This window comes from Schistocerca piceifrons, chromosome 7 (assembly GCF_021461385.2).
Source record: "Schistocerca piceifrons isolate TAMUIC-IGC-003096 chromosome 7, iqSchPice1.1, whole genome shotgun sequence".
Taxonomy (NCBI): domain Eukaryota; kingdom Metazoa; phylum Arthropoda; class Insecta; order Orthoptera; family Acrididae; genus Schistocerca; species Schistocerca piceifrons.
Window position 1 is genome coordinate 7,102,219 of NC_060144.1, and position 25,137 is coordinate 7,127,355.

Below are 25,137 nucleotides of genomic sequence, written 5' to 3' on the forward strand. Positions count from 1 at the left end.
GTCATCAGTCCCTAAGCTTAGACACTACTTACCCTAAACTATCCTAAGGACAAACACACATACCTATGCCCGAGGGTGGACTCGAACCTCCGCCGGGACCAGCCGCACAGTCCACGACTGCAGCACCTTAGACTGCTCGGCTAATCCGGCGCGACCAGAATTTTATGAAAATGAGTGTATTTTTGTGAGTGTTGTGTGCGCCTCAGCAGTGTATTTGTTGTGTTCTGTGTGCGTGCAGGTTGTGGGCGGCAGAGTCGGCCAGCCGGCGACTAATGCGAGCTCTGGGCGCATGGGCCGCCTGAGGTTCGAACTCGGGCCTACCATCGTGGAGGGTGAGCCGAGCCCCTGTGCCTCACACACTAACCGCACCGCACGGCGCACGGCACGGCGCACCGCACCAACCTCAGCACCGGCGCACCCGGTGGCCGACAGCGCGTCTAGCACACTAATAACGCCCACTAACACCGTTTATGGTTCTGGGTCTAAATCTGTCTGCAAATACTGCACCTCACTTACTAGTTTAAGTACTGACCTATGGACTGATAAAAGCATGAACACTGAAACCAGCACGACTCCACTCACTTCTAATAAATTATAATTTTCCAGAAAAGCTCTTTCACTCCGCAGCGGATTGTATGCTGTTTTGAAATGATCTTGCAGATTAAAATTTTATATGTTCTGGAGTTGAACCCGGCACCTTGACTCTTTGGGCACGGCTCTTGCCGATCAAGGTAAGAGCTTTCTAAATGACGGCTTCTTTGCCATTTGTCTCTTAATTATGTCCACTATTGCAATTTGGTCAATAGAGCTATCGTCAAGTGCAGTGCACCGTCCCTCCCACATGTCAAGTATGTCACGCAGAAATCTACATACACTTTCGTCAAACATACCCCATTTGACGACATCAACATACTCCATTTGACGATGTCAAACAAACTCCACTCGACGGCGACATTATATGCAAATTTTTGCACGATATGTTTGACATATGCTGAGGGTACTGAATAGTAAAACGGCGAAAATTGCCGTTGGTGGGGAGGCTTGCGTGCCTCAGCGATAAAGATAGCCGTACCGTTGGTACAACCACAACGGAGGTGTATCTGTTGAGAGGCCAGACAAACGTGCGGTTCCTGAAGAGGGGCAGCAGCCTTTTCAGTAGTTGCAGGGCCAACAGTCTGGATGATTGACTGATCTGGCCGTGTAACACTAACCAAAACGGCCTTGCTGTGCTGGTACTGCGAACGATTGAAAGCAAGGGGAAACTGCAGCCGTAATTTTTCCCGAGGGCATGCAGCTTTACTGTATGAGTAAATGATGATGGCGTCCTCTTGGGTAAAATATTCCGGAGGTAAAATAGTCCCCCATTCGGATCTCCAGGCGGGGACTACTCAAGAGGATGTCGTTATCAGGAGAAAGAAAACTGGCGTTCTACGGATCGGAGCGTGGAATGTCAGATCTCTTAATCGGGCAGGTAGGTCAGAAAATTTAAAAAGGGAAATGGATAGGTTTAAGTTAGATATAGTGGGAATTAGTGAAGTTCGGTGGCAGGAGGAACAAGACTTCTGGTCAGGTGACTACAGGGTTATAAACACAAAATCAAATAGGGGTAATGCAGGAGTAGGTTTAATAATGAACAGGGAAATAGGAATGCGGGTAAGCCACTCCAAACAGCATAGTGAACGCATTATTGTGGTCAAGATAGACACGCAGCCCATGCCTACTACAGTAGTACAAGTTTATATGCCAACTAGCTCTGCAGATGATGAAGAAATTGATGAAATGTATGATGAGATAAAAGAAATTATTCAGGTAGTGAAGGGAGACGAAAATTTAATAGTCATGGCTGACTGGAATTCGAGAGTAGGAAAAGGGAGTGAAGGAAACATAGTTGGTGAATATGGATTGGGGATAAGAAATGAAAGAGGAAGCCGTCTGGTACAATTTTGCACAGAGCATAACTTAATCATAGCTAACAGTTGGTTCAAGAATCATAAAAGAAGGCTGTATACATGGAAGAATCCTGGAGATACTAGAAGGTATCAGATAGATTATATAATGGTAAGACCGAGATTTACGAACCAGGTTTTAAATTGTAAGACATTTCCAGGGGCAGATGTGGACTCTGACCACAATCTATTGGTTATGAACTGTAGATTAAAACTGAAGAAACTGCAAAAAGGTGGGAATTTAAGGAGATGGGACCTGGATAAACTGACTAAACCAGAGGTTGTACAGAGTTTCAGGGAGAGCATAAGGGAACAATTGACAGGAATGGGGGAAAGAAATACAGTAGAAGAAGAATGGGTAGCTCTGAGGGATGAAGTAGTGAAGGCAGCAGAGGATCAAGTTGGTAAAAAGACGAGGGCTAGTAGAAATCCTTGGGTGGCATAAGAAATATTGAATTTAATTGATGAAAGGAGAAAATATAAAAATGCAGTAAATGAAGCAGGCAAAAAGGAATACAAATGTCTCAAAAATGACATCGACAGGAAGTGCAAAATGGCTAAGCAGGGATGGCTAGAGGACAAATGTAAAGATGTAGAGGCTTATCTCACTAGGGATAAGATAGATACTGCCTACAGGAAAATTAAAGAGACCTTTGGAGAAAAGAGAACCACTTGTATGAATATCAAGAGCTCAGATGGAAACCCAGTTCTAAGCAAAGAAGGGAAAGCAGAAAGGTGGAAGGAGTATATAGAGTGTCTATACAAGGGCGATGTACTTGAGGACAATATTATGGAAATGGAAGAGGATGTAGATGAAGATGAAATTGGAGATCTAATACTGCGAGAAGAATTTGATAGAACACTGAAAGACCTAAGTCGAAACAAGACCCCGGGGGTAGACAACATTCCGTTAGGACTACTGACAGCCTTGGGAGAGCCAGTCCTGACAAAACTCTACCATCTGGTGAGCAAGATGTATGAGACAGGCGAAATACCCTCAAAACTTCAAGAAGAATATAATAATTCCAATCCCAAAAAAAGCAGGTGTTGACAGATGTGAAAATTACCGAACTATCAGTTTAATAAGTCACGGCTGCAAAATACTAACGCGAATTCTTTACAGGTGAATGGAAAAACTAGTAGAAGCCGACCTTGGGGAAGATCAGTTTGGATTCCGTGGAAATATCGGAACACGTGAGGTAATACGGACCCTACGACGTATCTTAGAAGCTAGATTAAGGAAAGGCAAATCTACGTTTCTAGCATTTGTAGGCTTAGAGAAAGCTTTTGACAATCTTGACTGTAATACTTTCTTTCAAATTCTGAAGGTGGCAGGGGTAAAATACAGGGAGCGAAAAGCTGTTTACAATTTGTACAGAAATCAGATGGCAGTTGTAAGAGTCGAGGGACGTGAAAGGGAAGCAGTGGTTGGGAAGGGAGTGAGACAGGGTTGTAGCCTCTCCCCGATGTTATTCGATCTCTATATTGAGCAAGCAGTGAAGGAAACAAAAGAAAAATTCGGAGTAGGTATTAAAATCCATGGAGAAGAAATAAAAACTTCGAAGTTCGCTGATGACATTGTAATTCTGTCAGAGACAGCAACGGACTTGGAAGAGCAGTTGAACGGAATGGACAGTGTCTTGAAAGGAGGATATGAGATGAACATCAACAAAATCAAAACGAGGACAATGGAATGTAGTCGAATTAAGTCGGGTGATGCTGAGGGTATTAGATTAGGAAATGAGACACTTACAGTAGTAAAGGAGTTTTGCTATTTGGGGAGCAAAATAACTGATGATGGTCGAAGTAGAGGGGATATAAAATGTAGGCTGGCAATGGCAAGGAAAGCGTTCTGAAGAAGAAAAATTTGTTAACATCGAGACACGCGGAGACACGCGGCTGAGTAGTAAAATTACCGTATCGTCTTCCTACATTCCGCATCCATTAAATTTACCCAACAGAGTTTCTCGATACCAAACTCGTTCTTCCGAAGCGTCTCAGATTCCCTCAGCACCTATTTTGGGAACAAAAGTTTCACAACCATACGTTGTATCCATGGAGATCCCACAAAATGAAAACAAATTGCAGGAAACTATCCGCGAGAGAAGAAGGAGCGAAAAAGGTCGTATAGATGTATGGCTGGTAATGCATCCCGAGGAACGTACACCACTTGAAGGTGGAAATAAAGGATGTTTGAGAGCGCAGGCGTCAGTGGATGAGAACACACGTTATGTTTGCAGCAGTGTTTTAGTTCGACATTGGAGAGAGCAGTGAGCTGGGGCAGCGTCACGCCTTGTAGCGCCAAAGGCACGTCTTCCGCCCGGAAAGCCAGGGTCATCTGCTGCAAGTGCAGGCGTGCCTCGCCTTTGAGACGGCGTGGAAGGACGACTGGCGCCACGAGGTTGTAGCCAGCAGTCGCCGCCGACGTGAGGAGACTGAACTCGCGCTGGCGGTTCGATGCGACCGTACCGCGCGGATTCTCCGTAGCTCACAGGTGGCTGCCGTGAACGTTGACGATGCCGCTGCTCGTATAGGTAGCCTAATCGGTGAATAGGATGGATGATGGAGATCCCAGCACCCTGGTGGCCTGTGCGACGAATCGGCGATAAATCCGTCGCCGCGGAGGCAAGCCCGTAGGCAATAAGGCGTGCACGCGTCGGAAGTGATGCGGATAGTGAGGACAGAACGTCGGCGGCGCCTGCCTGGTGCTGACGCTCACTCTCGTGTACAGCCCAGCTGCCGAGCTGGGCCCGCCACCACCTGCGACTTCTCATGAAGCCAGATCGCAGCTCGACATCTTGGCTACATACACGAACACGGTCTGCGACCGCAAAATTAGTCGCGAAAAAATATATAGATGAATGAAATACAAAGTGTAACTGACGAACTTCTGTTTTCAAAATAAATACTTTAAAACTACGTACCAGCAAATAGAATTCTACGACCAAAATAATGGAGAAAATCGTGAAAAATACTACTCACGATCTGTGCTAAATTTTACTATTGGATATATTTGACATGTTACGATTCTAGCAGAGCGTCTACGAATAGCTTCGATATCTGCCTTGTCGACTGACGACCCCAACGCTCGAGCAGTACTGCACAGACACGCTGTAAGCGGTTTCCTTCGCGGATGCGTCGAGAGATTATCGAAACCTTTCCAACACACCTAAGTCTTCCGTTCGAACACGCAACTACTAATTTCACGTGTTCATTTAGTTTCGTGTCGCCTTGTGGTACGATCCCTAAAGACACTGCCCGACAGAAAAGTTGATTTGCAATTCACTGTGCCAAGCAGGACAATCGCCAGCGTGCTTTAGTCTTGTTAGTGTTCAGTGTTGTTACAAGACGTTGTAGGATACACAAGGGGCGTGAATAGCGTCAGGTGTCGAGTGAACACTGAACGACACAGAATTGTCCGGTACACGTGTGAGCCAATCGTAGTTTGTTAGGAGCCTCATTTGGCCCCTCGGACGAATCTTACAGATCCAGATTTGCGAGGGCATTTGTTTGTGAGAGTAAACATGTACTGGGCAGCTGCAGAGCGGAACGGCAGGCATACTCGTCGTAGAGGTTCTCGTCAGCCACGTCTGTCCACCGCAGGGCAGGATCGCCTTCAATCTGCGGATGCCATCCGAGAGCAAGTGGCGGACTGGTTGCTGCTTTCTGTGCCATCTCGCACCATTGGTCAGAGATTAGCCGCACCTGGACTAGGGGACTATGGTGGCACGTGTGTGTGTGTGTGTGTGTGTGTGCCGGTAACACCACAACAAAGACGGTTGCTTTCGCAGAGGTGCCGCGACCGGGAAGCGTGGACTGCTCATGAATGGCGTCACGTTGTGTTCAGCGAGTATGGCGGCGACCTGGTGAGATTCTTCCAATGTTTTGGAGAGCTTCGACCGGTGTTACTCCTGCCGTAATGGCCTTAGGAACACTCTGGCTGTACAGCAGTACGTCACGCACATACTCCACCCTCGTGCACTACTTCTCACGCGACACTTGCGACGCGTTACTTTTCAACAGGCCAGTGGCCGTCCACTTACGGAACTTGTTTCCACGAACTCTCTGCATTATGTCGAGATACTCCCGTGGTAAGCGAGAACCCCTGAACACTTCCAGATAGAACTTCTGTGCGATCAGCTCCGACCTCAACTTTACCCCGGTGCCAGACTCCAGGAATAGAGGACTCGCTATGAAAGAGAATGCAACGGCTCAAAGACAGCCTTCTCATCCGAAATAGTGCGTCCTTCCAGACCAGAGTGGCCACAATATCGTACTGACAAGTGGGCTTATACTGCCAAGTCCTGTGTGAAACTCACTCTATTTTGTAACCACTGAATAACAAAAAATCACATACCCTCTGAACCGGCGAAATTTCTTTTCGTTTCTTCCACCACGTCCAGGTGCTTCATTTTTTTCTTTTGTCAGCTGATGTATGTAAGAGATGAGCTGGGTATAACAGCTCTTTTGTCTTTGTCATCGGCATTATCTTACCTTTCCCCACATGTAAAGAGAGCTGTCAGTCATTACACCTAGCGGAAATCCTCTCCTTACGACCATCCACCAGTGATATGTTCCTGTAGACAATAGGTCCGCCATCTGATGTATACATGACAAGAGCACTAGCGCCACAATTACGCATTCTCGGAGCTCACGTGGTGCTTTTACTTCACATTCGCCATCCTTGGGTTCCCGATTGCAGACGTGGCTACGGTAGCGGCGTTTCACTTACGGCTGTAGCCGTCCGTCAGTGCGACCCTTGTCCATTTCATTCCCCTCGAGATTTTTGTTACAAAGTATGAAATAAATGCTACTGAAAATTTGAACCGCGTTATATCACTATCGAGGGATAAAGAGAAATGGAAATTCGATTTCGCTTTTTTTCCCGTATGACTGTAGACGATATTAACAATTAAAACTTAGTATTCCTGTCGTAGCCAAAGTAGCGAAAGTGCTGGTTTATTTTGATCTGGAGATAGGTGTTTTGAACACTGGTTGTGGAAGAAACGGCGAAGAGGAGCAGCAGGGAACACTGACCGTATATAAAGAAGGCCAGCACGGATGGTCACTGGTTTTCTTTGAGTTGCGGTAGAGCGCCACGGAAATGCTGAATAACATGACTTAGCAGACACTCTCGAAGGTAACGCATATTAACCCGGAAAAGTACCCGTTGGTCAAAAAATATTCGACACAGGATTAATAAAAAATAAAGAAAATTTAAGATAGTGATTTATGCTCCTTCAGGTGTTCTACGTAGTCTCTCCCCGCTGGCGTACACTGCGCAGACGTTTCATTCAACCAACTGAAACAGTCAGAGAAGGGCTGCTTTGATATGTTGTTCATTTCGCACGTCACGTTGCCCTCAACGACGGTTAATCGTCAAATAGTCCAATCTTTGTTTCAGTTTCTGTACTCTGTCGTTTTGTGGAAGATTCGTACGTGAAGTTTCGTCACCGGTGAAGGTTTTCCCCAGAAAGCAACTGTTCGCGCAATCAAGTCGCGGCCGGCGTCCGTGCGTCGTTTTTGTCCGTGCTCGCACCCACTTTTCTCTTCTTTAGAACTTTCTGGACAATGTCTGGAGTTCCTCATTTCAGAGATGTTACTCCATTGTGATTTGTGAGACAACCGCGTCCACGCACTGTGCTCACACGTCCACTGATCGAATGCACGTCTCTTGTTTGCAGTTGTTAGTCGAAACTGTCACCTTAGCTACCTCGCTGATGTCGCTCACGCGACAGTAGTAAAGTCAGCATCGAAAATTTTTGGATGGAAGGTGTACAGTTAACAAATTCTGTAAAAAAGTCAGTATTATTGAAGAATCTATTCTTCAGCCTCTATGTGACGCTCTCATCGGAACCGTGAAGGCAAGACTATGCTACCTGAGAAAATTTCGCAAGCCAGTATCGCTAAAAAAGTATTTTCTTGGTGGTCGGTTTCGACGGAGCTATGTTATCATCATCGGATGATATCCTTTCGAGTTTTTACAATGTATTATCCATCAGTATTAAAGTGCCTCACACTGCAGTTGCACTTCCCACTACCGTGAAGATCGCAGCACATCAGCATGTCAAATGTGCAAACATAAACATAACTACCGTGCCACACGGAGGTCGTTGTTTTGCAGTGGCACAGTGCCATCTGGTGGACGTTCATGGAGACCATCATGTTTACACCGGCACAGTGGCACCTGGTGGACGTGGATGGAGATCGTTGTGTTGACACCGGCACAGCGCCACCTCATGGAGGTACGTGGAGATCGATGTGTCTACAGTGGCGCACTGCCACCTGGTGGACGTACATGGAGATCGTTCTTTACGCCACTTGTATCAGTTGTCAGCTGGTGGTGGACGCGAACACTTTCAATCGGCGCAGTGTAGTTATGTTTTCAGAATGAGATTTTCACTCTGCAGCGGAGTGTGCGCTGATATGAAACTTCCTGGCAGATTAAAACTGTGTGCCGGGCCGAGACTCGAACTCCGGTCCCGAGTTCGAGTCTCGGTTCGGCACACAGTTTTAATCTGCCAGGAAGTAGTTATATTTTGTTTCTACATAATATTTTTACATTTGACATACCGACGTGTTGTAATCTTCGTGGTAGTGGGAAGTTTATTTGCAATGTGAAGCGACTTGTAACACTGACAGAAAATATGTTGTCAAAATTCAAAAGCATAAGATCCGATGATGACAACATAGCTCTGTCGAAACCGGCCATTCAATAAAATGCTCTTTTAGCTGTCTTTGATTGTGAAGTTTACTTAAGTTACCAATATTGTAGGTCGCCCCCATATTGACGATGTGAGGAATATATAAATATTAGACTATTTGCTGTGCAGTAACGAATCATTTAAGAAGTAATTCTTCCCGGCACCATACGATTCTGAGAAGAGCTGAAACCTTAATATGTCGTACCGTGCTAAGCAGCCTATGCCATGTACTTCACAGTGTTTTGCAGAGTACGAATGTAGATCTGAAGGTCCTCTCGCCAGATGAGCGATAACGCTCGTGTTAATTGTGCACAGTTCACGTGTCAGGCGGGCCAGTCGGGACCGAGCGACCGCCGTGTCATTCTCAGGAAATGGCGTCGTCTGGATGCCGAATGGAGGGGCGCGGGGCCAGCACAGCGGTCCCCCGGTCGCTGTCGGACTTGCAGAGCTCGGAGGCGCTACTTCTCGATTCGAGCAGCTCCTCAGTTGGCATCAGGAGTGTAATGTGACTGGACCCCTTCCAATACTCCCGCCAAGGAAACATACCTGGCAATACCGGGAACTGAACCTGGGTCCTCTGCGTGGCAGTCAGCCAGTCCGATCACCCAGCTGCGGGAGCAGAATTGATGAGCGACACTAGTCAAGTCAGTCAAACAGCACGCAACGTATCTGTACAGCAATTAGAAAGGCCGCCGTGTCCTCTACCCTTATTATTATTATTGCTGTACAAAGTGAGTTTCTGCTGTGCGGCAGGTGAGGTACACAGACGGGTAACGCCGCGGCTGGCTGGTGCGGCAGCTGACAGTATAACAGCTGCTACACGCGCAGCTTCAGGGCACCGCTCCGCGCAAGCACACGCCCCTCCCTGGTACCGGTTTCTTTTGACGAGGGATGGGACGCAGAGGCCGGCAGAGGGGTAGAAAAAACGGCAGCCCGTGTGAGCGGCGCCGCGGCCTGCAGCAAGCAGCGCCTGCAGGGCTACGAAAACAAACCTCCCCGGCGCAGTCCCCACGTGTCCTCTGGTGCCGCGTGGCCGTGGCGAGCAGCTGTCTTCGCCTCAACACGACGCTCTGAGGAAACGCAGAGGCGGCTGCACTTCTGTCAGTAGGGTAGGATTTTCACTGCCGAGCCACCGACAAGCTAGAGGTAGGTGTCAACTGCGAATTCATATGTTCCGAGTACAGTAACTGGCTGGCCATAGAAAGAGGTCTGGACCGATGCCCGTATCTGCAATAATAATTACCTGCGGATAAATATCCAGGCCGATGCCGACATCGGTAATGACTGTCTTTTTTAATCTCGCCATCGTTGTTGACGATGGCATCTCGGGAAGTACGCATCCACTACGTACTTTTTTTTTTTTTTTTTTTTTTTTTTTTAATAGACACAAATTCCCTCAGGTTGTACTTTAACTATATTCATGTGGTTACTCATGCAGCATACATGATCGTCATGAAATATATCTGGGAAACCAGTCACACGTATATCGATTTATTGAACCAGTTCATGCACAGATAGCTGATAACCAATGTTATCCTAGTATACCACTTTACGACATACGACGGTAAGTCCATCATTATCCGCAATTCAGTTATATTTTTGTTTGTTTTGGTAGTACTGTCGTTTTACGTTGATCACGCATGCTTTATTTATTTGTTGTATATCTTTGCAATTTTCTAGCTGTTAACTTAGTTAGGTTATCGCTGGCGAGCTGTTAATCGTGCCTGCTCCGCAGTCTAGTTGCACCAAAGAACGGCAACTTTAAGTGATCCGTTTTTTGCGGTCGTAAGGCGTATCAGGGGCCGAAATCCGTCGAAGACTTTCCGTACAGTACGGGAACAGGGTTTTGCCACAACGGAGTGTCTACGAATGACTTGAAAAATTCCGAAATGGTCGCACAAGTGATACGCACGACGAAGGAACCGGGCGACCGTTTACCGCCACAAATGAAGAAACCACTGAGCTTTCACGTGGAATCATTCTCTTACACAGATGATTAACTATGACCAAGTGGCACATCGTCTGCAAATTAGTCACGGCTCTGCCTACGAAATCATCCACAACAGACTTGGCTTTCATAAAGTTTGTGCAAGATGGATCCCAAAACAACTCACACAGTCGCATAAACAAAAGCGCTTGGACATCTTCAAAAAAACATTTCGATCGCTATGGTAACGAAGGGGACAACTTCTTAGACAGGATCATTACTGGTGACGAATCATGGATCCATCATTACGAGCCGGAAAGTAAACTGCAACGTATGGAATGGAAACATCCAAATTCTCCGTGCAAGAAAAAGTTCAAGACCCAACCGTCCGCAGGAAAACTGATGCTTACAGGTTTCTTGGACGCATAAGGTCCAGTACTGGAACATTATGGGGAAAGGGGCACAACAATAAACAGTGTACGTTACAGTGAGATGCTTACTGCCAGGCTAAAGCCTGCAATTCAAAGTAAACGCAGAGGATTGCTGTCAAAAGTTGTTGTGTTGTTGCACGACAATGCCCATCTGCCTATGCTGCCCACACAACTGAAACGCTCCCGAAACTCAAATTTGAAGTACTGAATCATCCTCCATATAGTCCCGATCTTGCCGCTTCTGACTATTACTTGTTTGGTCCACTCAAACAGGGTAAGGCGCCGTCGATTAGCCTCGGACGAAGCAGTGAAAGAAGCGGTGCATTCCTGGCTCCCAGCTCAACCGAGAACCTTCTATTATGAGAGCACAGGAAGCTTGTACAATGATGAACCAAGTGCGCTGAAATGCAAGAAGTCTATGTCGAAAAAATGATGTTCTTGTAAGGTTCCTATTTGTTTACAATAAAATTTTATAACTGCTTTGCGGATAATAATTGACTTACCCTCGTAGACAAAATCACGTAAATAATGGACGATAATAATAATAATAATAATAATAATAATAATAATAGCTCTTCTGGGCCATTATATCCAGTGGAATCGACTCTCCATGTTTTGACTCCTGTTTGTTCAAATGGTTCAAATGGCTCTGAGCACTATGGGACTTAACATCTGTGGTCATCAGTCCCCTAGAACTTAGAACTACTTAAACCTAACTAACCTAAGGACATCACACACATCCATGCCCGAGGAAGGATTCGAACCTGCGACCGTAGCAGTGACTCCTGTTTGTGTTCCACATACGACATTAATAATGTACGGTGTAAAATCAGCGAAGCTTTCAACATTCTTTTGAAATAAATTTACACGTACACATTGCAACGCTTATTACATGGACAAGGCTAGTACGTTAATATCATTTAACATTATAGTGTTTTTACCTACTTTAGGTAAACAAAGTAGCTTACATTACAACTGATAGAATGCGACGACACCTGTTAGTAACTACATTTGACTCACAAATGTTACGGAAGCGTGCCGCACAAAAAATCACAACACCGGTCTCCGTAATAACGACAGAAAACTAGATTACGGAACGTATCAAGACTGTGACAGGTGTGACGCTACATGTGTTTCGTTTATTTTGTCCCTCAGCTTTTGTGGCGGGACAAAACACAGATATAGACAGTCCGTCGTCTATACGAATGTTTCTCTGCGCACTAGACTCCAGAGATAATACCCTGTAGTTACAAATGTATGATCTACATTTTTTATTTTTTTGGGGGGTTGGTATGGGGTGAGGGGAGGGGATAGCAACGTCTTAGCAAAGATTTATGTTTTAGGACTGTCACAAATAACATAAATATTTTCATTCCGGACGGCAGGTTCAATCCTCCAACGGAAATTTAATTCACGTATTTTATAGGCGATAGGCGAGCTGACGAAGATGTCAGGGCATTGTATGTTATCTTCTTTTTCTTTACAACGGTCTGAACTGTTCCTGTTCACAACCTCGATTACCGTTTCTTTTCGTGTAGCTCATTCTGGTGGCGGCAGTTACTTTAGTTGAAAAGATAGTCGTTTAGGTGATTGAAAATCTGACTGCAATGAATTATTAAACTCGAGAGGGCTATAGCGAAAACAGTTCCCAAATTATTAATTACTACTTCATGAGGGTCCCATAATTTATAAACGATTATTCAATAGACTGAGACCAATTAAACAATTATTCTTTATTTTTCTAGATGCATATTTGACTGATTGTCAGTATTTGACCAATGGAACTTGCTTCAACTATGGTCTGTGTTCAACACATTTTTTTTCTGTTTGGAGAAATTAGATGAATTTATCACGTTTGTCATTTTCCATTACAGGAGATACCTAGAATTTGTACTGAGCATTTATCTAGCTCGTCGTATACGCCTAAACGACCACACCTTAGTTCTAACTGTGGCAAATGGTAAAAACAAAAATAAAATTTGGCCGCTGAGCTCAAATAATATTTGCTATTCTCTAACAGAGAAATCAGACCCACGTCAGATTTTGATTCTAACACGACCACTTTCCCACTATCATACAAATATTAATTAACCCCCAGCTCAGGAAATTTCTGCAAATGCTCGGGCAGTAAAAGGCACTTTCTGGCCTCTGGTTTCTTGTTGGAGAAGCGACGCACTCACGACCTGCGGCCAGTCTGACCCACTCCCTCCCTCCCCTCCATCACATTTACAACAGTACGGTAACCAGCTTTTTTTTTTATTAAAAATGCGCACTGAGTCACACCGTGGTCTTAGTTGACGTGGCTAATCCCGGGAAACTGGCGTTGTTTTTACCTGCCGCACAACCGGTGTACTCGATTTCACTACACAAAAATCTGTTAACATACAAAAATGCATAGGCAATTAAGTTATCACACCAATTATTAAGGTTTATTGTCATCAGCTTACTGACTGTTTTGATAAGGCCTGCCACTAATTCGCCTCCTGTGCCAACATCTTCATCTCAGTGTAGCCCCCCACGTCGTCATTTATTTGTTTGCCCAAATTATTTATTTATATATTCCAGTCTCTGTCTTCCCCTGCAGTTTTCATCCTCTCCAGATCCCTCTAGTACCACAGAACTTATTCCCTGATACCTTAAAACATTTCCTATCATCCTGTCCCTTCCTCATGTCAATGTTTCCACATGTTCCTTCCTCGCCGATTTTGCGGAGAAACTCCTCATTTCTTTTCTTATCAGTCCACCTAATTTTCAAAGTCGTTTTATCGCAAACGCTTCGATTATCTTCTTTCCCGGTTTTCCCACAGTCCACGATTCACCTGCAAAAATGATCCATGGAACATGAAATTATTATCTTTCGGTCATTTTTGCCTGTGCTAATCTGCTTTTTAGGTCATTCTTGTTTCGTCCGTCATGTATTATTTTTCTTCCAACGTAGCAGAATTACTTCTCTTCATTCTGTTGGAAAGTTTACCGGTACACTCGTAACTGCTTCTCCTCATTACTTTCAACTTTCTTCGGTTTATCCTCAGTAGATAGTGTGTGCACATTAGACTGTTCTTTCTATTCAACAGGTCTTGTAATTCTTTCTCATTTTCACTAAGGATAACACTGATGTCTACGAATCTTACCATTGATGTCTTTTAACCCTGAATTTTAATCTCACTTCTGAATATTTCTTTATCTCCGTTATTGATTCTTCGATATACAGTTTGAAAAGTAGTGACAAAAAACTGCATCGCTGTCTATATACGTTTTATAATCCAAACACTTTGTTGTTGGCCTACCATTCTTATTTTTTCACTCTTATTTCTTGTAACCATAGTACACACATCAAAAAAAGTTTGGCATCACCTCGATTCCGAGAGTTCAGGATCCTGTACAGAAAATTGGAATAGAGATCAACATAAACATCATTTCTGCCCTTTTTATTGCTCATGAAAACCACACATTGCATGTTGTACCACCATACACCGAGACCTTCAGAGGTCGTGATCCACATTGCTGTACACACTGGTACCTCTAATACCCAGTAGCACATCCTCTTACACTGATGCATGCCTGTATTCGTTGTGGGATACTATCCACAACTTCATCGTGGAAGTGTTTGTCCAGATTGTCCCACGGCGATCCGACGATCCCTCAAAGTGATTGGCGGCTCACGTCGTCCATAAACAGTCATTTTCAATCTATTCCAAGCATGTTCGATAGGGTTCACGTCTGGAGAACATGCTGGCCACTCTAGTCGAGCGATTTCGTTATCCTGAAGGAAGTCAGTCAGAAGATGTGCACGATGGGGACGCGAATTGTCGTCCATGAAGACGAGAGCTTTGCCAAGAGGCTGCCGATGTGGTTGCACTATCGGTCGGAGGATGGCATTCACGTATCGTACAGCCGTTACGGCGCCCTCCATGACCACCAGCAGCGTACGTCGGCCCCACGTCATGGCTCCCCTTAACAGCAGGGAACCTCCACCTTCCTGCACTCGTTGGACTGTGTGTCTAAGGTGTTCAGCCTGACCGGGTTGCCTCCAAACACGTCTCCGACGATTGTCTGGTTGAAGGCATACGCAACACTCATCGGTGAAAAGAACGTGATGCGAACCCTGAGCGGTACTTTCGGCATGTTGTTGGGCCCATCTGTACCGCGATGCATGGTGTCGTGGTTGCAAAGATGGACTCCGCCATGGACATTGAGAGTGAAGTTGTGCATCGTGCAGCCTATCGCGCACGGTTTGAGTCGTAACACGACGTCCTGTGGCTGCACGAAAAGCATTATTCAACATGGTGGCGTTGTTGTCAGGGTTCCTCCGAGCCATAGTCCTTAGGTAGCGGTCATCCAACTGCAGTAGTGGCCAATGGGCGGCCTGAGCGAGGCATGTCGTCGACAGTTCCTGTCTCTCTGTATCTCCTCCATGTCCGAACAACATCGCTTTGGTTCACTCAGAAACGCCTGGACACTTCCCTTGTTGAGAGTCCTTCCTGGCACAAAGTAACAATGCGGACGCGATCGAACCGCGGCGTTGACCATCTAGGCGTAGTTGAACTAAAGACAACTCGAGCCGTATACCTTCTTCCTGGTGGAATGACTGGAACTGATCGGCTGTCGGAGCCCCTCCGTCAAATAGGCGCTGCTCATGCATGGTTGTTTACATCTGTAGGCGGGTTTAGTGACATTTCTGAACAGTCAAAGGGACTGTGTCTGTGATACAATGTTCACAGTCAACGTCTATCTTCCAGAGTTCTGGGAACCGGGGTGATGTAAAAATTTTTTTGATGTGTGTATATAACCCGTCTTTCCATATAGATTATACCTATTTCTCTGAGAATTTCGATCATGATGCGCCATTTTACATTGTCGAACGTTTTTTTATAATTCTTGCTTTCATTCTAAAGCGTAGCTTCAGAGATGGCTCACTGCTGCCTCTGTTTTTTCTAAAGTCAAAGTTAAACTCATCTAGCAGATGCTCAATTTTCTTTTCCGTTGCTTTCGAATATTACTTACGAAATTGAAATGCAACGACCTACTGGTGCTGCACAACATTATTTAGGTGGTGAACAGTTCCGGAGGGCTGTCATAATTGTTTTATTAAGTTTACTAAGATTTACAATTACTCGGGCTATGTTCTTAGTCAATGACATGAAAATTACTGGGTCCGACGTTTGCTGATAAAAAATAAGGCCAGGGGCAATGCTACCGTCACAGCTCCATTATAACCGAACGGGTTAAAATAACTTACAAACTGTTAATATTCGACTATGCAAATAAATGACTCGCTGATGCGAATAAGAGGCCTAAGGATGCGGTACAGTCTCTAATACTATTAGTCCTATCTGCACGGTCCACTAGTCGTAGGATATTTTATTCTGGAATTTATTGTTTGTGTGATTTGCACCACTGACAATGGATAGCATGTGTGGAAAATTCTAAATTGCACTGTGTTTCATTTTCTGTAAATCCTTAGTAACCGGGCGTGTGGGACCGAGTTTCCGGTTGTAAGAAACGAAGGACACTTTTTTTGGGGGGGGGGATAGTGGGGTGGGGGAGGGGGGCTGATGCGGTCCGCCACGAATTCCTCTCTTACGACGACCTCTCGATCTCAGAGTAGCACTTGCATCCAACCTGCTCAATTATTTCTTGTATATATTCTAAACTGCGTATATCCCTACAGTTTTTACCTTATTCTACTCTTTCAGTTATACACGACATGTTGACACATGCAGTATCTTCCTGCAACTCCTTCTAGCTAGTGTTTTCCTGTTATGTATATGCTCCCTGCTTTTGCGAAGGACCTTTATTATTATATTAGCAGTGAACTTAAGTTTTCAGCGTTCTCCTGTAACGCTACTAACCACTGTCTCCGATGCTGTTCTTTTCCGGCTTTCCCATAGTCCATGAGTCTCCTTCACACAATACTGCCTTCAGGCGTACAGTTTCAGAACGTTTTTCTCGGTTTAATGTCTATGTTTGATGGTATACGAGTCCTTTTGACGAGGAAGGCTCTGTTCTCCCGTGCTAGTCTGCTCTGTAATGGGTCTCCAGACGTACCTACGTTTTTAGTATCAGTGACAGTAAAACGTTTACAATGTTTTGATATAAAAACAATTTATACACGTCAGAGAAACTCAGCATTTCATTCGTCCGATCTTCTGAAAAGTGAAGCTGTCATGCAGTTGATGTAGGAACGATAATATTAGCAAACTCTTTACTTCGATAACGTCTTAATTCCCACGATACAAATGTGTAGTGTGCATTCAGCATTATCAGTAGTTCAGTCAGCATTTCAGGGGTAAACACAGGTCTGCAGACTATGGCTAAGGAAACTCAGCCTTTCTGTTATTTGTTAGTGGAGGGTCTTTTTCCTTTCTGCCCTGCCACACTCAACTTGCTACGGATTTGTCGGCGGAAAGCGCTGTCAGCCTGTGGAGGTGAGCGTCTTCCCGACTGGGGTGCTGCAGGTGGTCAGGCTGCGATTCTAGCCACGCAGGCAGGCCCTCTCGCAACCAGCTGCAAGATGCCCTGTGCTAGACGTAGCTAGTAATTTATACAATCCCTAACCACACTCGACACTCCTCGGTTTTAATGCTAGTTTATTGTGTGGAAGTCAGACGATAAATCTGCAAATTTAAATACGTAAAAATATGAACGCTTATAATCAGACAGGATCGTAATCCCTTCCCGATATAATTCAGACTCCACATTGAACAAACAGTAAAGATAACCGAGGAATTTTTTTTAAAGGGGATTAAAGTTTACAGAGAAGAATTAAAAACATCAAAGTTAGCCGCTGAAATTGTAATGCTGTCAGAGACGGCAAAGGACTTGGAAACATTAGACGAACGGAATGGGTAGTGATTTGAAGAGTTTAGAAGATAAATATCAACAAAAATTAAACACGGGTAATGTAATTTGGGCAGGGGAAAACAACTGATGCTGGCAGAAGTAGAGAGGATATAACTGCAGACTGGAAATAGCAAGAAAAGCGTATCTCACTTGTTTACATTGAGTTTAAATTTACATATTAGGAAGTATTTTCTGAAGGCGTGTATCTGGAGTGTGGTCTTATACGGAAAGTGAAACATAGATAATAAGCAGTTCAGACAAGAACAAAATGAAGGTTTTGAAATGCGGCGTTACAGAAGAGTGCAGAAGATTAAACGGCTGCACAGAAGAATTAGTGAGAAAGTAGTGGATCGACTTTGGTATAAGTTAAATTTCGTAATAAAAGAAGGGATCGGTTTGATAAGATACATCCTGAGGCACCAAGGCATCATCAGTTTGTTAATGGAGGAAAGTTTGGGGGGTAAAAATTGTTGAGTGAGTTCAAGGCTCAAATACGGCAAGAAGTTTCAAATAGCTATAGGTTTCAGTAGCTTTGCAGAGGCGAAGAGGTTTGAACAGGATAGAACAGAGTGGAGGGCTGCATCAGAGCAGCTGATCACAGGCAGCCACACAGTAAAGCGTCTCACTTGTGGGGAGGCGCTCTTGCAGAGCAGGCAGCAGTGCGGTGCGGTGCGTTCTCCTGCCGGCAGCTGCACAGCGCGCAGGCGCCGTGGCCCTGCGCTCCCTGTGCTCAACACAAACTCGCCACCCTTACCTCTAACATCTTTCTGGCGTAACACGTCCAAATCCTCTTCACCATTTAAATATGATAGTGATGTGTACAGACTCCTCCTTCACCTAAGTATAGATCCACTATTGAAGAACAACTTCAAAATCCAAAAATTATCGCTGTTTATCTTCTGTTGTCGCATTATGGAAAGCCGCCAAAGCTGACAAAACGGAGTTTTGCCCAGTAGTAGAGGTGTCGACAAACATTAACATGCTCAGAAGCAAATTACGACGTGTTAGGTGGGACCCATATCGACAGACTACTGCGGACATGGAATTCTTTTAAACCAGAAAGGAAGTAACAGTAATCACCGCAAATACCAAACCCTGACTTTTTTTACTGTCGTTGTGGACTTCCATCCAAGTCTGTTTTCATGCAGCTCTCTATTCTAGACGATTCTATGCAAGTCTATTCACCTCTCCGCAACGACTGCAATCTATGGCCATTTAAATCTGCTTACTGTAGTGTACAGTTTTTACCTCTTTTACCAATCTGACTATTCCTTGATGTCTCCAAGATGTGTCCTTTGAGCCTAGCTTTAAGTTGTGGCATAAGACTCTTTTCTCCTCAGTTCAACTCAGCGCCTTTTCAATAGCTGTTCGATCTACCCTTTTATCTTCAGCATTCTCCTGTAGCATCACCGAGCTATGTGGGGCGGCATTTAGCACGGTGGACTCGCATTCGGAAGGACGACGGTTCAAATCCCCATATTCAGGTTTTCCGCGATTTCCCAAAACCGCTCCAGGCACATGCCAGGATGGTTCCTTTGAAAGGGCACGGCTGATTTCCTTCCCCATCTTTGAAACATTTCGAGCTTGTGCCCCGATGTCGACGGGACGTTAAACCCTGATCTTCCTTCCTTCCTTCCTTTAGCACCACATTGCAGAGGCTTCTGTTCTCTTCATGTCGATCAGTTTATTATCTACACTTCACGACCGCATAAGGATACACTCCGAACAATACTTCCACAAAATATTTTCAACATTTAGATGTTGTATTCTATATTGACAATGAGCACGGCCTCTATCACTACTTCATTAGGTCCCTCAAAACAACAGGGCAAGGGAACTTGCTGTTCCAACAGGACAATGCACGTCCGCATGTATCCCGTGCCACCCAACGTGCTCTAGAAGGTGTAAGTCAACTACCCTGGCCAGCAAGATCTCCGGATCTGTCCCCCATTGAGCATGTTTGGGACTGGATGAAGCGTCGTCTCACGCGGTCTGCACGTCCAGCACGAACGCTGGTCCAACTGAGGCGCCAGGTGGAAATGGCATGGCAAGCCGTTCCACAGGACTACATCCAGCATCTCTACGATCGTCTCCATGGGAGAATAGCAGCCTGCATTGCTGCGAAAGGTGGATATACACTGTACCAGTGCCGACATTGTGCATGCTCTGTTGCCTGTGTCTATGTGCCTGTGGTTCTGTCAGTGTGATCATGTGATGTATCTGACCCCAGGAATGTGTCAATAAAGTTTCCCCTTCCTGGCAGATTAAAACTGTCTGTCGGACCGAGACTCGAACTCGGGACTTTTGCCTTTCACGGGCAGGTGGTCTACCAACTGAGCTACCCAAGCACGACCCACGCCCCGTCCTCACAGCTTTACTTCTGGCAGTATCATTCTGGAAACAGATAAGTAGTTGTTAAAAATTATATTTGCTGCCCTGAGAACATCTGCCCAATGACACGGAACTCCCATGAAAGTGCAAGCGCAACGTATACCTGGCATTGAGAGTAAAAATACACTCCTGGAAATGGAAAAAAGAACACATTGACACCGGTGTGTCAGACCCACCATACTTGCTCCGGACACTGCGAGAGGGCTGTACAAGCAATGATCACACGCACGGCAAAGCGGACACACCAGGAACCGCGGTGTTGGCCGTCGAATGGCGCTAGCTGCGCAGCATTTGTGCACCGCCGCCGTCAGTGTCAGCCAGTTTGCCGTGGCATACGGAGCTCCATCGCAGTCTTTAACACTGGTAGCATGCCGCGACAGCGTGGACGTGAACCGTATGTGCAGTTGACGGACTTTGAGCGAGGGCGTATAGTGGGCATGCGGGAGGCCGGGTGGACGTACCGCCGAATTGCTCAACACGTGGGGCGTGAGGTCTCCACAGTACATCGATGTTGTCGCCAGTGGTCGGCGGAAGGTGCACGTGCCCGTCGACCTGGGACCGGACCGCAGCGACGCACGGATGCACGCCAAGACCGTAGGATCCTACGCAGTGCCGTAGGGGACCGCACCGCCACTTCCCAGCAAATTAGGGACACTGTTGCTCCTGGGGTATCGGCGAGGACCCTTCGCAACCGTCTCCATGAAGCTGGGCTACGGTCCCGCACACCGTTAGGCCGTCTTCCACTCACACCCCAACATCGAGCAGCCCGCCTCCAGTGGTGTCGCGACAGGCGTGAATGGAGCGACGAATGGAGACGTGTCGTCTTCAGCGATGAGAGTCGCTTCTGCCTTGGTGCCAATGATGGTCGTATGCGTGTTTGGCGCCGTGCAGGTGAGCGCCACAATCAGGACTGCATACGACCGAGGCACACAGGGCCAACACCCGGCATCATGGTGTGGGGAGCGATCTCCTACACTGGCCGTACACCACTGGTGATCGTCGAGGGGACAGTGAATAGTGCACGGTACATCCAAACCGTCATCGAACCCATCGTTCTACCATTCCTAGACCGGCAAGGGAACTTGCTGTTCCAACAGGACAATGCACGTCCGCATGTATCCCGTGCCACCCAACGTGCTCTAGAAGGTGTAAGTCAACTACCCTGGCCAGCAAGATCTCCGGATCTGTCCCCCATTGAGCATGTTTGGGACTGGATGAAGCGTCGTCTCACGCGGTCTGCACGTCCAGCACGAACGCTGGTCCAACTGAGGCGCCAGGTGGAAATGGCATGGCAAGCCGTTCCACAAGACTACATCCAGCATCTCTACGATCGTCTCCATGGGAGAATAGCAGCCTGCATTGCTGCGAAAGGTGGATATACACTGTACTAGTGCCGACATTGTGCATGCTCTGTTGCCTGTGTCTATGTGCCTGTGGTTCTGTCAGTGTGATCATGTGATGTATCTGACCCCAGGAATGTGTCAATAAAGTTTCCCCTTCCTGGGACAATGAATTCACGGTGTTCTTATTTCAATTTCCAGGAGTGTATTGAAAACATTCTCAGTTTAGATGGTCTGATGACGAGCTGTTCCCGGAACGCGTCAGCGAGTGTAATTTTTACGAAGTGGGGTTGTCGACTGTAGCGACCTAATAAGGCAGTGGTGTAATACGTGCTCACAGTTTGTACTGTATAACGGTCGCAGTCATCCCGCACGATTTTGTGTCGCAAGTTAACTCGATATCAACAAATGTGTCTCTTTCCGAAATGTTTGTATTGCTATTCTCAGTCAGCATTTTACGTCGTCTTTGCTTCCCTTAGTTTCAGTTGTTTTGCTAACCAGTTACAGGTAGCAAAACCCATCTACTACTTTCAGCGTCTCATTTCCTAATCTAAATCCATCAGTATCGCCTGACTGGATTCTACTACAATCCATCGCACGTGTTGTTGTTCACCTTGTAATCTCTTTTCAGTACATTGTCCATTCCGTTCAACTGATCTTGCAAGCCGCTTGCTTTCTCTGACGGAAGTTGAATGTCTTAGAGAAACCTTCAAGGTTTATTTCTTCTCCTTTCACTTTCTTCTTCGAAACATGACAGTTTATAGTGGAGATAGTTATTCACATGTTTATTGTTAACCGAAACCGGTATCGACCACCAGAATCAGATGGTCACCAGGTAATGCTTTGTGAAACTCCTGCAGCAAAGCTTTGCTTGCTGACCAGCTGGTGTTGCTTCCAATTGTTCTGGTGGTGGCCAGTGGTGGCCGATACCCTTTACCTTATAAAGCATTACCTTTCATTTTTTCAAAGACAGTATTCAGTGCACAATAATCCCTTTCATGGTCTTTTGACTCCTATAGCTGCAGCGTACAATTTGAACGTAAACCTTTCGCTCCCCGTGTTTTATCTCCAAACATTTACGATTTGAAGTGGAGTGTTTAAGTCAACGTTATCGAAACCTTTTCCAAAATCTATCTAATAAATGTGGGTGTGCTGTTAGTGAACCTATCTTCTAAGATAAGATCAGTATTATTTCGCGAGTTGCTAAGTTTGTTGTGAACCCTAACTTTCTTCTGCCTGATCAGCTTGTACCAGTCTTTCCATCGTCCTGAAGTTAATTCGTGTGGGTACTCTGCAACCATGACAGATGATTTGTTAATGCCCTAGCCAGTACTTGTCTCCTTCGGTATTATTCCATTTTTCCTTGAAATCAGGTGGTATTTCGCCCGTCTCAGAACCCTGCGTATGTACGGGAACAGTTCTGTCGTGGTAGTATCTTCCAAGAATCTTAATAATTCAGATGATCTACTCCAGGTTGACTCAGGTGTGATGTAAAATAAAATATTCCATTCGAAAAGGCCTAATACCTTTCAGAAGTGCATCTTTGACCTAAAAGTTTGTGCCAAAAATAAGTAAAACATAGATGGCAAGACTCATTACATCTGTACTAGAAGGTATGAATAGTAAAATGAATTGTGGCAACTACAACGAATGCTGCAAAAGAAAGTCTCGAGACTGAATGATGGCTGCACCGTAACTTACTTTTTCCTAGCTGGTAGGGACTGACTGTTGGGAGAGTCGTTATTCGATACGGATGTCAATGCGGAGAGTAATTTTGTACGTCTGCAGTTGTGAGTCATTGAGAAAAGGGGAGCCAAAGCTTGGATTATCGGAAAACGGTCCGAACTACGGGTGACTGACTTATTCCCTTTGTCGGCAGTCTGAGGGATTTTCTCCAAACCCGGGCATAACGTGGCCTTAGTGAAAGCTGTCACTGCGCGTAGTTTTCAGTGGGTTTTCCATGAGGTCGTGGGGGACTTGTCCATGTATTAGTTTTACAAATCTGGTAAACTGTCAGACGGGAACACTGAATAGAGAGTACCACCACCAATTCTGCCTAATCTATCTTTCCTGAACACCGTCTGAGATTTCGTAAAAATTTCTGCAGAGCTTATTTCAGGCTGTAGCCAGCTTTCTGTACCTATAACGATTTCAGCTTCTGTGCTTTCTATTAGCGCTTGAAGCTCACGGACTTTCCCAGCACAACTACAACAATTTACAACTACAATTCCGATTGTTGCTTGATCCAAGAACGTCCTGTATTTGCCATGCACCCTTTGAGATTGCAACCCACCCCGTACTTTCCCGAGGCCTTCTAACCTAAAAAAACCGCCCAGTTCACGCCACACAGCCTCCGCTACCCGTGTAGCCGCCAGCTGAGTGTAACGAATTCTTGACCTATTCAGTCATTGAGTGACCGGGTTGTTCTAATCAGAATCGACAGCAGACCAACACCGACAACGATAGTTCAGGTATACATTCCGACGTCGCAAGCTGAAGATGAACAGACAGAGAAAGTGTATGAGGATATTGAAAGGGTACTGCAGTATGTAAATGGGGACGAAAATCTAATAGTCATGAGGGACTGGAATGCAGCTGTAGGGGAAGGAGTAGAAGAAAAGGTTACAGGAGAATATGGGCTTGGGACAAGGAATGAAAGAGGAGAAAGACTAATTGAGTTCTGTAACAAGTTTCAGCTAGTAATAGCGAATACCCTGTTCAAGAATCACAAGAGGAGGAGGTATACTTGGAAAAGGCCGGGAGATACGGGAAGATTTCAATTAGATTACATCATGGTCAGACACAGATTCCGAAATCAGATACTGGATTGTAAGGCGTACCCAGGAGCAGATATAGACTCAGATCACAATATAGTAGTGATGAAGAGTAGGCTGAAGTTCAAGACATTAGTCAGGAAGAATCAATACGCAAAGAAGTGGGATACGGAAGTACTAAGGAATGACGAGATAAGTTTGAAGTTCTCTAACGCTATAGATACAGCAATAAGGAATAGCGCAGTAGGCAGTACAGTTGAAGAGGAATGGGCATCTCTAAAACGGGTCATCACAGAAGTTGGGAAGGAAAACATAGGTACAAAGAAAGTAGCTGCGAAGAAACCATGGGTAACAGAAGAAATACTTCAGTTGATTGAGGAAAGGAGGAAGTACAAACATGTTCCGGGAAAATCAGGAATACAGAAATACAAGTCGCTGAGGAATGAAATAAATAGGAAGTGCAGGGAAGCTAAGACGAAATGGCTGCAGGAAAAATGTGAAGACATCGAAAAAGATATGATTGTCGGAAGGACACACTCAGCATACAGGAAAGTCAAAACAACCTTTGGTGACATTAAAAGCAACGGTGGTAACATTAAGAGTGCAACGGGAATTCCACTGTTAAATGCAGAGGAGAGAGCAGATAGGTGGAAAGAATACACTGAAAGCCTCTATGAGGGTGAAGATTTGTCTGATGTGATAGAAGAAGAAACAGGAGTCGATTTAGAAGAGATAGGAGATCCAGTATTAGAATCGGAATTTAAAAGAGCTTTGGAGGACT

At 45.4% G+C, this 25,137-nt stretch overlaps 1 protein-coding gene across 1 annotated transcript in view; it reads left to right on the forward strand.

Moving 5' to 3' along the window:
* The window catches only part of LOC124804990, a 358,660-nt gene that overhangs the window by 41,045 nt on the left and 292,478 nt on the right, over positions 1 to 25,137 (forward strand). The window contains exon 3 of the mRNA XM_047265383.1: positions 239 to 490. Within this exon, the coding sequence (XP_047121339.1) occupies positions 239 to 490 (252 nt within the window). The remainder of the gene's footprint in view (positions 1 to 238; positions 491 to 25,137) is intronic.